At 46.7% G+C, this 17,613-nt stretch overlaps 2 protein-coding genes across 2 annotated transcripts; one reads left to right on the plus strand and one right to left on the minus strand.

Moving 5' to 3' along the window:
- Nucleotides 1-355: 355 nt before the first annotated feature.
- On the minus strand, nt 356-1,836 carry LOC122055184 (bZIP transcription factor 29-like). The gene is made up of 4 exons (XM_042616564.1): nt 1,034-1,836; nt 812-944; nt 640-724; nt 356-516 (listed from the first exon to the last, which is right to left on the minus strand). The coding sequence occupies exons 1-4, from the start codon at nt 1,834-1,836 to the stop codon at nt 440-442; spliced, it is 1,098 nt and encodes a 365-aa protein (XP_042472498.1). The 3' UTR covers nt 356-439.
- An 11,858-nt stretch (nt 1,837-13,694) lies between these two features.
- Nucleotides 13,695-14,680, plus strand: LOC121968580 (ethylene-responsive transcription factor ERF024-like). The gene has a single exon (XM_042518898.1). It carries the CDS (start codon nt 13,925-13,927, stop codon nt 14,528-14,530), a length of 606 nt encoding a protein of 201 aa, XP_042374832.1. The 5' UTR covers nt 13,695-13,924; the 3' UTR covers nt 14,531-14,680.
- The last annotated feature ends 2,933 nt before the right edge of the window (nt 14,681-17,613 follow it).

The following is a 17,613-nucleotide window of genomic DNA, read 5'->3' on the forward strand; positions in this document are numbered from 1 at the left end:
TATGTAATATATTGTTCTCAATGAATAGAGATCAATTTTCGACATACATATATCTTCCGAAAAAAAACACCTTCTATTTGTTAGTCACATGATGGTCAATAATAAATTGACCTGATTTATCTGTTTTCATATAATTTGATAATATTAGTCACATGATGATCAATAATTAATTGACCTGATTTATCTCTTTTCATATAAATTGATAATAGAATATAAGTGACGTACGGATGAACTTAATCACTTTTTTATTTACCCTGTATAATATTCAACTACAAACAACTGCTTAAATTTAGAAAATATTAAAAATCGATAACATACATTTTTTCTAAAAAAACAGTCTTCTCTAACTTTCCTAAAATAACCCGCCCCACAGCAATACTTTTCCCAGTTAACATAAGCCTACATCGCCGGAAAGAACACCCAGGAAGCAGTGGACGAACTAAGCATGAGCATCTGCCAACCCAGTGGCAGCCAGTTTTAGCCGCTGAACCTCTGCAGTCAATGCCTCATTTAGAGCTGCACAACAAAGATTGGTTGAAACCACAAATGTCTTGGAACAGGTAGATTAAAAACAAAACAAAACAAAAACGTTTAATTTTCCATTTGCAGGATGCAATTGAATAATTTATATGAATCTACCATCTCTTAGTTCTGCCTGTTGTTCCATCGCTTGAAGTCGAAACTTGAGCTCATTGTTCTGATTTGCAAGCCCTGCTGAGCCTCTCTGTAATGCAAAAAAAGAAGATAATTTTCACATTATGATTAGTCTTATGAACATAAAATAATAGTAGTAGTAAATAAAGAAAACGACCTGCAACAATGTCAGTTGTGTTGATATGGTTGTGGTTTCTGTCTGCAATGCCTGAACCTTCTGTTCTAACTCTGCAATATATCTCATCTTTCGCTCCTTCGATCGCGCAGCAGATTGCCGATTAGCTAATATTCTAGCATTTAAGCATCAATTTAACATTCCATGTTATTTGAAGATCTTAACACAAGGATTGGGAGTGAAACCATTAATTTGGAATTTAACCTTTTGACTCGTTTAGGATCCGCCATGGCCATCTCCATGAGTTTCTCGTTCTCCGTGATCTTTTTCATTTCGGCAGCAGTGAATTGACCATTGCAAAACTCCAAGCTAAAGGTAGTCGGTTTCATGACCAAATAGTTGGCTTTAGCAGTTGTTGTCATTAATCCGCGGGAAAGCGGCAGCTCCGCCGGCGGTTCCTCAAAGTTAAATTTCCCCATGAAACTATCCATTGAAAGACTCCTGCAATGCCCGGAAGCCGTAGCAGAGCCAGGAACGGCGGCAGCGGTCCGCTTCAGCGATCCCAAGGCGCGCAATCCCTTGGCATCGCTGTCGGCCTCGTTGTCGCTGCTGTCACCGGCGTTGGACTTGCATCCGCTGTCTCTGCTGTGACAGTCCTCGGAGGAATTGAAGGCGTCGAAGCCTTCCAAGTCCATGTAGGCGTCGAACAGGTCATCGCCGTCCAACATTCCGCTGTCGTCGCGGTCCTCCGTCTTCATGCCAACTGCCGGCGGTGGGAGGAAGGCGAATGGGACGTCGCAGCTCTGCGAACGCCGGTGGGCGTTGCGAGGGGGAAAGCCGTTACTCGTTGGGGCAGTGACGGGTGCGTTTCGGCGGTCGTCCTTGGGGATGGAGTCGGGGAGGGAAGCAGCGGGGGAGGAGTCGAAGGAGAAGAAAGGGCGGGAGTGGAAGGCGGCGAAGGGGGATAACGGAGCGGCAGGGGGACGCGGCGGTGGAGCCGGAGGCAGTTGTTTGGAGTCGGAGACGGATGGATGTGGTGGCAGGTGTTGGTGCTGCTGCAGTGGCATCGTTAATAATGGACAACTGTTCCAAACCGCCAAAACGTAGAAGGGTATTTAATGAGCATCCATTTGGCAGCTGGATGGGAAGCGAGCGAGGGCAGCCATCGTGCAGGGGCCTGGGCGGCATGGTCGCCGGCGACCGTTTCAACGTGCTTGCACTCTGCCCTTGGACTCCGTGCCGGGCGTCCAAATTCTATACAACGTGAGTTCTTCACCTCCTTAACTACGTCCCATTTGGCATTTGGGGAGGTGGTGGGCAGGGCAGGGAACGATGAGGCCACGACGTCGTTCAGGCTTGCTACGGCTTTGAAAACAAAATCTTTGGCTGCCCTGATTGGTCAAAGTCGGAAGTGGATCCCTTATCCCTCATGTCTACTGAATGTTTTTAGTTTAATCTTTGGGACAATCCATCCCCGGCTCGATGAGAATTTCTCACCGCCGTTGATTGTAATATTATTTGTGTTATAATTGATACAATGATAAAGGGTCCATCAATTTTTGAGCAAAAAAGGTGGAACCGTCACCCTGAGCCTGACCCCCCAGGATTTCAGAGGGAGTAAATCACGGTGAGTGCTGGACTGGAAAATTGACTGGGGTCTTAGGAGTTTTTGACCAGCAGATCAAGAATATTATTCCCATGTGTAACTGACGACTCTCGACCTTTTGGCCATTTAGCTGATCCAGCCCGTGGGGGGCGATAAAGGGTTCATCAAGTACCGATAAAAAGAGGTTAAAATTAAGGGGGCAACGTTAGAGAAGTAATAGGGCTACTAAAACGTAGCCGAGCGAAGTCCTATATTAAGGGTTGACTGAGCATAAGTTGCCCGACTTACAAAGGGTGTGTGTAAATGATCGGATTGCTATTTCGGTCGGGCAAGAACATACTATCTAGACTCGTCGTTGCAAGATATAGCAACCGAGCAGAGGAATACTCGGCCGAGCAGAGGAGTACTCGATCGGACGGTTATCCCTCTCGGTCAATCGGCGGGAACGCTAACGTGTGTTTTGATATACTTTTGGGAGATGGCGTCGCCGACACGTGGCATGATCTACAAGCAGATCATACGACGGACAAATCGGAGGACGTGCTCACGATCAATTAGAGAACGTGTCCATGATCACGTATCCAGGACCAATTGGAGAGCGTGTCCACAACCAATGGGAGAATGTGTCCATGCCTCGAAAAGCACACACATCGTCCACCAGAGCATTATATAAAAAGGGGTCCGTACACTAGCGTAGGTAGGCATTATTTTCATTTTACGCTTGTGCTACTGGTGTTCCATCTTCTTCTTTGTGTCGGTAACTGACTTGAGCATCGGAAGGCCAATGTTGGGGACTCCTTTCCCAGCTTGACACTGACGTTTTTTTTATTACAAAGCAGAATCTACATCAAATCAATGTGGTAATCACATCCCAGCTTGTATTTTTGGACATGCCCAATAATATCCCCACATTAACAAATTTATAACAAGGTTTCTGCCCATTTTAATATGCATTATAATATTTTTAAAGTTTCCATATATATCTTGATGTGGCGATAAAAGATGTCCATCAAGCGCAGGTCAAATATAGAGACAGCAGTTGACATGAAAGTCAAAGTCCAAGTGGTCAATGTGGTCAACCGTCCCACTAAAGTTAGCCGAGCGAAAATCGACTCCAGCCTCCGATTGGGTCTGAAGTGTCTGATCTGCTAGGTGACTTGTTTGAATAGAACGTCCGTCCGGCCAGGAGCATTACAACAAGAACATCATATGCTCATTACGAATCAGAGGAACGTTAAGGTGACCGAAGCGCTTGTTCGGTCGAACGGAACCAATCTACTGAACCAACTCACTGCGAGGAAAAGCAGCAGAGGTCGACAGAGTGGAGTGACCGAGCAGCTACCCTGCTCAGCTAAATAGTAAGACCATTCATGTATCTCTTAATATCTCTTTGGGAGGTGTAATGTCGTTGACAATAGGGCATGGTCAACAAGCGGATCGTACAACGAAAACTTCTATTGTCTCATCAGGAATTTGCATGTCTTGTTGAGGTATAATGTCAGAGACACTTTTCTGACATGTTCTTTCATAGGACGGTTGAGAAAGTGTGTCCATGCCTTGAGGAACATGTATGTCGCCCACTGGGGCACTATATAAAGGGGAGATCCATGCACCGGCGAAAATACGTGTTATTCACTATTCACATTTGGGCTTTCACTGTTGCTCCGCTTTCTTCTACTGTTCTTGTGACTAACTTGAGAATCGGAGGACCAACACCGATAACTCCTTCCCTAATTCGATACTGACGTTTCTTGTATTACAAAGTGGAATAGATTCTATATGTGATCAACCAAGAAGCCCTATCCCAACTAGCCTTCTTTGGACAGGATCATATCTGTTAGCCAGATGAGAGCTAAAATAAATCTCATAATCAAAGATTTCATTCTTGGAGTCTGCTTAGCTAGTTTATATTATGACATCAGACTCTTCACAATTTGGCTGCTCCATTAATTCAACCTGGAAGAGATTCAAGAATGTCTGGGTCAGTTTGGAAATAGCAAATCTCATGATGGCCTAAATTCTAAGTTTTTGATGGTCTTTTGGGAGTGCATCACCATGTGTTCAAAATTAGCTATATACTTGCAGATTAAGTCTCTTTTTTAAAAAAAAAAAAAAAATGGAGTGTGCAGCTTGTATACATAAGTCCATACTTACTGTTCTGGAGAATTTCATTGTTAAACTGATTCCGAAGGTGTTACCTAACAGACTACAGTCAGTCATTAAAAGTCTAGTACCTGTAAATCAGTATGCTCTTGTTCAAGGTAGAAATACTATAGATTGTTTGTGGCTGGTTCTGAAGTTGTTGATTTATGCCATTGCCATAGTCGTAAGGCAAGTGTTGTCATGTTGAATCTATATCTATACACACTCTGAGAAAGCCTTTGGCAAGAAATTGAGATAATCTCTAATTGAATGTGCAAGACCCATTAGATCACCAACCTGTCAACCTATTCGGCTGGCATGCAAGGCCAACCCAGCCCACTGGTAGATTGCAGCCCACCAAGTTTGCTAGCTAGTGATTTGTGGGCTTGCTTAATGAGCCTAAGAACTTGACTCCCTATTTAAACAATCTCATTCATTCATTCATTCATCGAGTCTTAAAATTTGTATGTTGATGGACAATTGTCGACAACATATCCACCTAGATATAGCAACATGATATATAGAGGGAGTACAATTCTTCTCTCAACCTCATGTCTAACTTGAAAAGGTATGTTGACTACTTTAAAGGAGATATTGAGATATAAAGGAGGATTAAAGAATAAATAAGAGTTAATTATCTTCATCAATCAATAATATAAATAAAAGTTAATTATGCTAATTAATATGAAATTTTTTTAGAACGAATTAAATTCAGATTAATTAAACCTTCTGATAAATAAGAGTTAATTATCTTCATCAATCAATAATATAAATAAAAGTTAATTATGCTAATTAATATGAAATTTTTTTAGAACGAATTAAATTCAGATTAATTAAACCTTCTGATAAATAAGAGTTAATTATCTTCATCCATCAATAATATAAATAAAAGTTAATTATGCTAATTAATATGAAATTTTTTTTAGAACGAATTAAATTCAGATTAATTAAACCTTCTGATAAACAATAATTCCAAATTAATGTAACGCCATCACTGTTCAAAGAATGCAGCAGGACAGTCAACCTTAGATCCTTCGTACCCCCTTCCCACCAGGCAAACGATGTCGACCTAATCATGCATAATCCATATCGATCCACCAGAGAAGTGCATTGATCCCCTCCGGAAGTTGAGTCGGATGGATCGTCGAATGAGGTGGATAGAATATTGATCGAGTTGTGACGTCTTGGAGGGGGGTATGCTGAGATGACTTCTATGTTGACCAAGTCTTCGGGAGTCCTCTAATCAACGCTACCCTGCAGCCAGTGACCGGATTCCCTCGGTCCCTGGTACCCCGAGACTCGAGGCGGATACAACAAACATATAAGTAACAGACTAATACCGAAATAATAATAAAATAAATATAGAGTGAGTAAGGTAACGTACCCTGGCCGAGGGGGGCGCCCTCGGATGGGACGCGGCTTGAGCTGTCGTGACCCGGAAGAGTAGATGACTCTGATCAGGCTAGAGAGAGGGATCTGACGACGCGAAGCAGGATGCGACACGGAGCCGGAAGACGAGTTATAGGTTGGGAGATAATAACGGCACACAGGCCGGGCTAAGACACCGGCACACAGGCCGGGATAAGACACCGGCACACAGGCCGGGATAAGACACCCGTACGCAGACCGGGATAAGATAGTTGTATGCAAACCGGGATAAGATGTCGGTGCGCAGACCGAGAGACGAGATCGTCACGCAGACCGTGACATGAAATCAGCACGTAGGTCGGGACACGAGATCGACGCGCAAGCCGGGATATGATTCCGGCACACAGGTCGGGATATGATTCCGGCATGCAGACCGGGAAATAATAACACCAAGGAGGCTAAACACGAATCACAAAGTCCGAAACTCAATCGGGGCTCAAAGGCCAAAACGCAACAAGGGCTCAATGGCTGGAATAGTGAAGGAAGACACTCATCAACATGGGGCAGCTACCGGGTCAGCTGCGGCAATGTACCACAACGCAGATTGGAAGCCGTCTACGATGATGAGACTCGATTGCAGCTCGAAACAGATTTTGTGTTGCCAGGGTCGACGGAGAAAAGGGTGTCGGTAAGGAGGGAGAGGGAGGCGAAACGGGGCTGCCCACATCTACCAGATGTGGCTATGGACAACGACAGTCGCTGGAAACGACTATGGATGCCGGCAACTGATCCGGTGGTCGGGCTATGAGGGAGAAATGGGCGTGGCATCGAGCGATAGTGCTGATGGCGACTTGGATGGTTAGAGTTCCTGGACGGTCGACGAAACAAAGACGAGGGCAGTGGACAGTCAGCGCATCGGCGAACTCAGGAAGAGGCTGCTGCAAGTAACGCTGAAGGCCTCCCGGGGCGGCAGCAGTGCTCTCCGACTACGCTGGCCTGTGGGTTCGTCGGGCAGGATGCACCGGACGGAAAGGCAGCATGAAGTGGGCGGCGCTGGGTATCTCCGGTGGCGGCGTTGTGAGTGAGGGGAAGAAGCAAAGGAGTGGCGGCGGAGAATCTCCCGCAGCAGCAACCTAGCCCTCTCATGGCGGCACTCAATATGCAAGAAAAGAGAGAAAGGGGTGGCACGCGAGGGGGGCAGTGGTGGCCGGAGACATCTCCCAGCGAGCGGAGAGGGAGAGAGGGGCCACCGGCGTCAGGAGGCGAAAAGGAGGAAGTCGTCGTCGTTCGACGGTGGCAGTGGCGTCCTCCCAGCGAGAGAAGAGAGGAGGAAGAAAGCTGTGGCTGGCATCGCGAGGAGAAGAGGGAGAGGAAGAGAGGTGGCGGTCAGCGTCGGCAAGGGGAAGAAGGAGGAAGCAAGGTGGGCGGCTGACGTCGGCGAGCAACGTGAAAAGGAGGAAGAAGGAGTTGGCGGCTGGGTAAAACGCACGAAGCCCCCCTACTTGCGGCGTGAACAGTGCCCTAATAGGGCTGCTACAGTAAATTGACCAAAATGCCCTCCTCCTCTCCCATTAATCACTCCTCTGCCCTTAATACCTATCCACATCACAAGTCTCCCCCTCAAGTCTAGTCAAAGAAGGTACAAGTCCAATTGACTAGACCCAGCCAAACGAAAAACAGAATCACTACTGAATGCAAAGTCATATCGCAGGACTTGTCATATAATGTCGAATGAGTAGCTGTGGCAATGCTGAGCAGGTACCTCCAATAGTATCAAGCGACGAGAAATAACACGAAGCACATGCCAAGCAAGTACTCGATCTGATGCTGAGTGAGACCGAGTGATATCGGGAAGACGCTTGAGTGATACTGAGAAGAGTGATCGGGCGATTATGCAAATGACAAATAAAAAACACAAGTGCCAACCTAGTGATGAATGCGGGGCAAAGCGATGAGTGAGATACGAGCAAAAATGCTAACTAGGCAATAGGGAGATTGCCGAGCAAGCCGAAAAAATAACGGGCGAGCGGTGTCAAGCGTGCGACTGAGAAAATGTCGACTGAGCGAGAGTAAATCACGACTGAGCAATCACATAATGTAGACCTGGCGATCGAAAAATGCTGACCAGGCAATCAGAAAATGTCGAACGGGTCGAAAGATGATGGACGAGCGGTGTCAAATGCGTGACCGAGAAAATGTTGTCTGAGAGATGGTAAATCGCGATCGAGCAATCGCCTAATGCAGACCTGGCGATCGAAAAATGCTGACAAGGCAATCGGAAAATGTCGAACGGGTCGAAAGACGATGGACGAGCGGTGTCAAGCGCGTGACCGAGAAAAAGTACTGACCGAGCGTCAATAAATCACAACCGAGCAATAGAGAGACTGATGGACTAGCAAACCTGTGAACGCGACCGAGCAAGTGTAGACCGAGCGATAGTAAATCGTGATCGGGGCATCGAATAAGGCCGACCTGAATCAAAGAATGCTGAACGGATCGAAAGACGAGGGGTGAGTGGTGTCCAACGTGCGATTGAGCGCCAATAAATCATGACCGGGTGACCGAAAGAATGTCGATCCGGAAATAGAGAGAATGCCTACCGAGCCGGATAATAACGGGTGGGCGATGTCTAGTGCACAACCGAGAAAGCCCTTAAGCGATAGACCGATTGTCGTAAGGCGAATAGCTGAGTGGTACCAGTGAGTGGTCGATCAAACAGCCAAGCAACAGCAATGCGCGAAACGTGAATGGCGAGTGTCGGGGCAGAGCAGCGACTGAGCGGTGAGTGCCGACCGAGTTACAACGGTGAGCAAAATGCGAACGATGAGTGCCGAGCAGAGCGACGACTGAGCGGTGAGTGCCAACCGAGTTATAGCGGTGAGCGAAATGCGAACGATGAGTGCCGAGCGGAGTGGCGACTGAGCGGTGAGTGCCGACCGAGTTACAGCGGTGAGCGAAATGTGAACGATGAGTGCCGAGCAGAGCGACGACTGAGTGGTGAGTGCCGACCGAGCTACAGCGGTGAGCGAATGCGAACTATGAGTGCCGAGCAGAGCGGCGACTGAGCGGTGAGTGCTAACCGAACTACAGCGGTGAGCGAAAATGCGAACGATGAGTGCCGAGCAGAGCGGCGACTGAGCGGTGAGTGCCGACCGAGTAACAGCGGTGAGTGAAATGTGAACGATGAGTGCCGAGCAGAGCGACGACTGAGCGGTGAGTGCCGACCGAGCTACAGTGGTGAGCGAAATGCGAACGATGAGTGCCGAGCAGAGCGGCAACTGAGCGGTGAGTGCCGACCGAGTTACAGCGGTGAGTGAAATGCGAACGATGAGTGTCGAGCAGAGCGATGACTGAGCAGTGAGTGCCGACCGAGTTACAGTGGTGAGCGAAATGCGGATGATGAGTGTCGGGCTGCACAACGCGTGAAGCGAGTGTGATGAGTATCGGGCAGAGCAGCAAGTGGGGCGAGTGTGATAAGTGATGGACAGAGCACCGAGTGAGTGATGAGCGCCGACCGAGAGGTCGTTGGGCATGAAAGCATGCTCACTTATAACTCGCACTGGGGCGAAAGTCTGGAATCTCGACCGGGAGGTCGTTGGTCGTAAGAGCAATGCTCACATATAACTCACACTAGGGCGAGAGTCTGGAGGCGTGAGAGCAGTGCTCACTTATAACTCGCACTGGGATGAGAGTCTGGGACCCGACCGAGAAGGTCGTTGGGCGTGAGAGTAGTGCTCACTTATAATTCGCACTGGGGCGAGAATCTGGAACCCGACTAGGAAGGTCGTTGGGCGTGAGAGCAGTGCTCACTTATAAATCGCACTGGGGCGAGAGTTTGGGACACCGACCGGGAAGGTCATTGGGCGTGAGAGCAGTGCTCACTTATAACTCGCATTGGGGCGAGAGTCTGGGACCCGACCGGGAAGGTCGTTGGCGCAAGAGAGCATGCTCACTTATAACTTGCACTGAGGTGAGAGTCTGGAACTCGACCGAGAGGTCGTTGGCAATACTCTGGTCCGAGACCAGTGGCGATACTCCAGTCCGAGACTGGTGGCAGTACTCCGGTCCGAGACCGGTGGCGATACTCTGGTCCGAGACCAGTGCCGATACTCTGATCCGAGACCAGTGGCGATACTCCGCTCCGAGACTGGTGGCGCTACTCTGGTCCGAGACCGGTGACGATACTCCAGTCCGAGACTAGTGGCGATACTCTGGTCCGAGACCGGTGGCGATACTCTGGTCCGAGACCAGTGGCGATACTCTGGTCCGAGACCAGTGGCGATTATCTCGACCCCGAACGGGGGGAGGTAAGAGATGATATACTTCGGTCTGAGACCGGTGGCGACTATCTCAACCCCGAATGGGGGAGGTAAGAGATGATATACTTCGGTCCTAGACCGGTGGAGACTATCTCAACCCCGAACGGGGGAGGTAAGAGATGATATACTTCGGTCTGAGACTAGTGGCGACTATCTCAACCCCGAACGGGGGAGGTAAGAAATCTGATAAGCTGGCCCGAGACCAGTGAAGACCGCTCGACCCCGAACGAGGGAGATAAGCCCTAAAGCCCATAGAAGTAAAGCCCGTAGCAATATGAGGGAGCAAAGTCCGCAACAATAGGAAGAAACAGAGCACCTCATGTGAAGGGAGTAGCACCTGTGGATGTAAGAGGACGCAAAACAAGTTGAGGATATAGAACATATAGTAGCAATAGAGTAAAGCGCCTATAGTAGTAAGAGGATGTAGAGCCCATGGTGAAGGGTGCAGAGCCTACAACACACCTGATCAGGGAGCTGAGCCCCTAATCCCTGATCGGAGAGTAAGACCCCTAGCTTGGAATCAAAGAGCGAGACCCTTAGATCCTGATCGGAGAGTTGTACTGCGAGTCGCTGATCGGGGAGCTGTGTCCCTAGTGTTTAAGCGGGGAGCTGGACCCCTAGTGTCCGATCAAAAATCGAAGGCCCTAGTCTTTGATCAAGGAACTAGGATCTTACTCTCTTATCAGAAAGCTATAGCAGCTCCTATAACCGTAAAAAAGGGAGCAGAGCTTGTAACATACCTGATCGAGGAGCCGTGCCAACCGGCTAAGGGTTTGTCTTGGTCCCTTGACTCTCGAATACCCGTGGAGTCAGGGAAAAACATAATGGAAAAACTAATCTGTCGACCAGCTGAAACTCCACTTGATCCTCCGACTCCCGAATACCAGTGGAGTGAGGATAGAAGATAATATGTTCGTCAGGATCCTCCGGAACTGTGATAATGGCAGAGAACCTCCCGACGTCGTCCATCTTCACGTTCCAGAACAGGTGGAGAAGATTCCCACAGACGGCGCCAAATGGATCCCGTCCAGAAGCTGAGTTGGATGGACCGTCAGGTGAGGTGGATAGAATGTTGACCGAGTCGTGACGTCCCGGAGGGGAGGTATGCTGAGATGGCTTCTATGTTGACCAAGTCTTCGGAAGTCCTCTGGTCAACGCTACCCTGCAGCCAGCGACCAAGTCCCCCCGGTCCCTGGTACCCCGAGGCTCGAGGTGGATACAACGAACATATAAGTAACAGACTAATACCAAAATAATAATAAAATAAATAGAGAGTGAGTACGGTAACGTACCCTGGCCCAGGGGGCGGCCTCGGATGGGACGTGGCTTGAGCTGTCGTGACACGGAAGAGCAGATGACTCTGATCATGCTGGAGAGAGGGATCTGACGACGCGAAGCAGGATGCGGCACGGAGCCGGAAGACGAGCTACAGGTCGGGAGATAATAGCGGCACGCAGGCCGGGTTAAGACATCGGCACACAGGTCGGGATAAGCCATCGGTACGCAGACCGGTAAAAGATAGCGGTATGCAGACCGGGATAAGATGCCAGTGCGCAGACCAGGAGACGAGATCGGCGCGCAGACCGGGACATGAAGTTGGCACACAGGTCAGGACACGAGATCGGCGCAGGCCGGGATATGATTCCGGCACGCAGGTCGGGATATGATTCCGGCACGCAGGCCGGGAAATAATAACACCAAGGAGGCTAAACACGAATCACAAAGTCCGAAACTCAATCGGGGCTCAAAGGCCGAAACGCAACAAGGGCTCGATGGCTGGAATAGTGCGGAAGACACTCGTCAACATGGGGCGGCTACCGGGTCAGCTGCGGCAATGTACCACAACGCAGATCGGAAGCCGTCTACGACGATGAGACTCGATCGCGTCTCGAAACAGATTTTGTGTTGTCAGGGTCGACGGAGAGAAGGGCGCCGGTAAGGAGGGAGAGGGAGGTGAAACGGGGCTGCCCACAGCTACCGGAAGTGGTTGTGGACAACGACAACCGCTGGAAACAACTATGGATGCCGACAACTGATCTGGTGGTCAGGCTATGAGGGAGAAATGGGCGTGGCGTCGAGCTATAGCGTTGATGGCGGCTTGGACGGTTAGAGTTCTTAGACGGTCAGCGAAACGAAGATGAGGGCAGTGGACGGTCGGCACACCGACGAACACAGGAAGAGGCTGCTGCAAGTACATTGAAGGCCTCTCGGGGTGGCAGCAGTGCTCTCCGACTATGTTGGCCTGTGGGTTCGCCGGCCAGGATGCACCGGACGGAAAGGCAACATGAAGAGGGCGGCGCTGGGTACCTCCGGTGGCGACGTTGTGAGCGAGAGGAAGAAGCAGAGGAGTGGCGGCGGAGAATCTCCCGCAGCAGCAACCTTGCCCTCTCATGGCGGCGTTCAATACGCAAGAAAAGAGAGAAAGGGGCGGCACGCGAGGGGGGGGGGGCAGTGGTGGCCGGAGACATCTCCCAGCGAGCGGAGAGGGAGAGAGGAGCCACCGGTGTCAGGAGGCGAAAAGGAGGAAGTCGTCGTCGTTCAACGGTGGCAGTTAGGGATGACAATTTCACCCGAACCCGATGGAGGATCCGACATCCGATCCGAATGGAGGAGAGTATGGAGGGACTATTAATACTCGATACCCGACCTGAATACCCGATTAAATAATATATATACATATATTAAAGATTTTTTTTTTTTCCAAAATCAATTTACTATTTTTGTTGATATTAGGAGGAGACTATATACATGTTTAATCTAGTTTTTTAATTATATATATATATTTTAATAGGTGGTTAATTTCAATATATTTTTATTGAATGATAATAGTTGGATAGAAATAAGAAAACTTATAACTATAGAAGATATCCAATTATTTAATGGGTATGAGTATACCCATCGGAGATCCTATACCCGATCGGTATGGGGACGGAGGATATAGAATCCGACCCGAACCCGACCCATTGTCATCTCTAGTGGCAGTGGCGTCCTTCCAGCGAGAGAAGAGAGAAGGAAGAAAGTTGTGGTTGACATCGCGAGGAGAAGAGGGAGAGGAAGAGAGGTGGCGGCCGACGCCGGCGAGGGGGAGGAGGAAGCAAGGTGGGCGGCTGACGCCGACGAGCAACGTGAAAAGGAGGAAGAAGGAGTTGGCGGTTGGGTAAAACGCACGAAGCCCCCCTGCTTGCGGCGTGAATAGTACACTAACAGGATTGCTACCGTAAATTAATCAAAATGCCCTCCTCCTCTCTCATTAATCACTCCTCTACCCTTTCATTAATCACTCCTCTGCCCTTGATACCTATCCACATCATGCATGCAGCTAGCTGTTCCTAGATCTTTAACCACATGCTCTATTTATACCTGCAGTAACCTTTAGATTCATACACTAATTAATCACCTGCTGTCGTTCTCAAGAGCGGAGAGAACCAGCTCATTGCAAGCAGATCATGGCCTGCCTTATTCCGCGTCTCTTCCGAAAGACAGCTCTTACTGCACTCATTCCCCGCGATATCACCACGCTTAACCTTCTTACGAGGCTGGCCTGGCCTCCTTTAAATCTTTCATCTTTTCGCCATTAGTAAGTAAGCCATGCTGGATGCTGCATCTATCTGATCCCTCGACCAACCAGTTACAAGTTCAAAGATCGACGCCGCCTTAATTTGAACCCGCGCGCCCGGCCATAAAAATGTCAGGATTCCCATCACCTAACTAAACCCAATTATGGACGATGACTACTATCCGCACGTGCGAAATCCCCACGTGTCGTCGTCCCCACTCAGAATAGTATTACAGCACCAACCGAGCTCGGCCAGTGCGTCGACTGCCGCGCCCATGGGCATCAAGCACGACGGAGAGGGCCACGCACGCCGCCGGAGCTTCCGCGGCGTCCGGAAGCGGAGCGGGAAGTGGGTTTCGGAGATACGCGAGCCGGGGAAGGCGAGCCGCATCTGGCTCGGCACGTTCCCGGCGCCGGAGATGGCGGCCGTGGCGTACGACGTGGCTGCGCACGCGCTGCGCGGCTCGGACGCGGTGCTCAACTTCCCCGAGGAGATCTGGGCCCGCCCCGCGCCGGCCTCGCTGTCGCCTGCGTCCATCCGGGCCGCGGCGGCCGAGGCGGCGGCGGCCGCGTCCGCGCTGCGCCCGAGGTCTCCGGCTGCCGAGACAGGAGGCGAGAGGTACATGGACGTGGAGGAGATGTTCGACATGCCTGGCCTGCTGATGGACATGGCGGAGGGGATGATGATGAGCCCGCCGAGACTGAGTCCCAACGCTGCTGACGATGCGGTGGAAATGTTTGACGATGAGAATCTCTGGAGCTACCCATGACCAGTTGACCACATCAACAGTCAATCATGGGTTCGTCAGCCGTAATTCTTAATTATATCTAAGTGAGTATATATGTTTTTTATTTTTAGTCGGGTGAATATATTATATGCATATATTTAACTATATATTATGCAATTATTATTATTTTTCTTCTCAGAGTATTTGAATATTTACATAGTAGCAACAACAACAATAAGAACGTGATCTAGAAGATGTGGCTTTTATATATATATATATATATATATATATATATATATATATATATATCCAAAAATAATTAAAAAGCATTTTATAATTTCCTGCCGTTTTTTTAAAAAGGAAATGGACAACAAACTAGCGTAGAATGCAAATTCGATCCTCTTTCTTTTGACACCCCAAAGATCGTGATTGACCTGACGGCATCGCCCGGCTGATCCACACACAAACCGCATGAAGAAGGAAGGAAATTAAAGACACGCCAGCCGGCAAAACTGTTGTAGCAGTTTTTCTGCAATATTCATTAATTATCTAGAGGAAAATTTACTTTATTTATTTATTTACTAGGCCAAGTTATAAAATTTTATGTTTCAAACTTTACCATATAAAATTCTTATCTTTTACCCTTTGAAAAGCTCTACGTGTGGGATCTTAATTGATTAATTAATTTCAACTAGATATATTTAATTGTTTTAAACAAAGACACTTGAGAACTTTTATATATATCATTAATTTTAATTTTATTATTCTTTTATAGAGGATAAATATATTTTATAAACTTTGATTGAGTATATAATTTATAAATGTTTATCCAATGGTCAATCAACTATCCAAATTCTTATTTCAAAATAAAAATTCGCTTAAAAGAAGACAGAGCTAGCCTATTAATTAATTCTATTGAACGAGCTCAATTTCATGTGATATAATTACTTGAATCTTAACCTTTAAGATTTGATCGAATCTATGCGGCTTCTCATTCTTTTTTTACATTCTCTAACTTTCATCCAAAACATTTTTGATAAAAGTCCCATATTTAAAAAAAAATACATGAGAAGGTCTTTCACACAAAGTTCATGTGAAGGGTCCGTCGGGATTCTGTGGACCACAATCTCTGATCTATTTTTGGATCAGAAATTGTTTATAGGTGGAATTATATGAATCTCACCTGTATAATAGATAGAGCCCATAAAACCTCACTTATGAATGAGATGATCCATCCTTTAAATCATATTTTACGGTCCAGAAAATCCGTGCTCGTGAAGGGCTCCTACTTAATTAATTAACCAAACCAAAAGGATGCGTGATTATATTCATTAAATATTAATAACCAATTTGATTGTGAATAATTGAGATTACATCGAGCTTAATTCATGATCCGATGGCTGAATTATGGATCTCCAGATGAATTTGTATGAAAAGCCACTAAACCAATTTTGTTAATTTCATATGCAGTTTGCCACCAACAAAAACACTAGTTTAGGCCGTACAGGTTGGTGACAAAGGAGAAACAACAATCACATTTGCAATAAATTAATTTGCGATGACCGAAAACTATTGCTAAAAATCTCGCAGTTCAAATTGAGAAAAATAACTTGGCGAGAAATTAAAATGATTGTCCTATATCATTGTCCGAGCCAGCCTTATCTTTAGTCTATTATTATTAAACAACCAAATTCAACCATTTAAAATACTGGTGTTAGTTTGTAAAGTGAAAGAGAAAAAATAATAATTCAACAATTAACAAAAAAGGTGATCCTTGTAAGCTTTGAAAATAGAAGCTAATTAAGCCCCAGGTGGAAAGAGATCCACGTCTGCTGCCGGGACAAAAAGAATGCATCAAATCTAATCCAAGATCTTCGTGTTTCAACTTGACCAAATTACTTCTAAATAGTGACATGCACGCATCATTTGACTTCCCTGATTCAATGTATCATATATTTTATATAACTGTGTAAAAGTCCGGTGATTATTACTATGGAAAAGAAGAATGTTGGCTGAATTTTTTATTGGCCGGCGCCTGGTGCTCATTGTGGATGAGTTAACATCTGCAGCAGTTCCACACTGCCATTGTATACTAATAAATAATTAAGCTGGTTCCAGGAAGCTTAGTTTAGAGATCTAAGAGGGAGCCACAGCAGCGGTGGTTGGGAGTCGGCGCCGCAATGCGCCCACTCACAGACCGAAAGGCTCCTGCGGAAATATAATGGTCGGATTCTGAAAGCTGCTGCTGCGCTTATTATTAGTTCACACGTGTATATCAATCGTCCTCCGTGTTAAGAGACGACAGACATGTCGACATGCCTGCTGCAGTAGTCAACGTGGGGCCTCGTCTTTGAGAGCACTGTTTAGGACGCACGCACGTCTTTCTATTCTCCCACGAGGAGATTAGTATGAATGCTTTATATCTAATTTTATGAACCAAATAATACTAAATTTAAAATTATCAATTTAATTTTATAAAAAAAATTTATTGACGGTCAGAATAAATCAAAAGGTATTTATGATAGAGTGATATAAAAAACTAGCATCATGTAATTACACAGTCTAAAAAAAATTCCTATAAATATATTTTAGTTGAGATGTGATTTTTTTTCGCCAATAGCCTTGCGTCTTGCGGGAACAATGATATGCTCGGTTAAATTAGAATCAAAGATTCGAAATTGTGCAGAAAGGGGCCTCACATAAGTTTGCACGAACAACCATAAATTTTCACAGTTAGATGGTAAAAAACATCTATAGAGAAGAAGAGAGATGCATCTCGTTGTATGTTGGCTGGGATCCAACCTATTGAGCACCAACGGCGTAGCTATATGGAAGCTGGGGGTGCTACCGCACTCCTAAAATTTAGGTGGGGAAATTATACATTGAGATTTTCTTTTAAAAAAAAACAAAAGGCTTAATTATAAAATTTAAATGTTTTTAGACTTTTTCATAAAAGTGTAATAAAAAACCAACCGTGTTTTATGATTTTTCTCTCCCATGTTTTCTTTTTCCCTCTCCCATTTTTTATTTTTCTTCTCTTATTTATTCTTTAGTCTTTATTTTCCCACTGCCTTCCCTGCTTTCTTTTTTTCCCTCTAATTCTCTACTTAATTTTTTTACTAATC

This window comes from Zingiber officinale, chromosome 3B (assembly GCF_018446385.1).
Source record: "Zingiber officinale cultivar Zhangliang chromosome 3B, Zo_v1.1, whole genome shotgun sequence".
NCBI lineage: Eukaryota > Viridiplantae > Streptophyta > Magnoliopsida > Zingiberales > Zingiberaceae > Zingiber > Zingiber officinale.

What these genes read in the sequence shown, in the direction of transcription:
- LOC121968580 (XM_042518898.1), top strand. Translation starts at nt 13,925, where the DNA reads ATGGACGATGACTACTATCCGCACGTGCGAAATCCCCACGTGTCGTCG.
- LOC122055184 (XM_042616564.1), bottom strand. Translation starts at nt 1,836, where the DNA reads ATGCCACTGCAGCAGCACCAACACCTGCCACCACATCCATCCGTCTCC. An exon ending in GATCCTAAACGAGTCAAAAG is followed by an intron (nt 945 to 1,033) that starts GTTAAATTCCAA and finishes CTTAAATGCTAG; the next exon opens with AATATTAGCTAATCGGCAAT. An exon ending in ACAGGCAGAACTAAGAGATG is followed by an intron (nt 517 to 639) that starts GTAGATTCATAT and finishes TTTGTTGTGCAG; the next exon opens with CTCTAAATGAGGCATTGACT.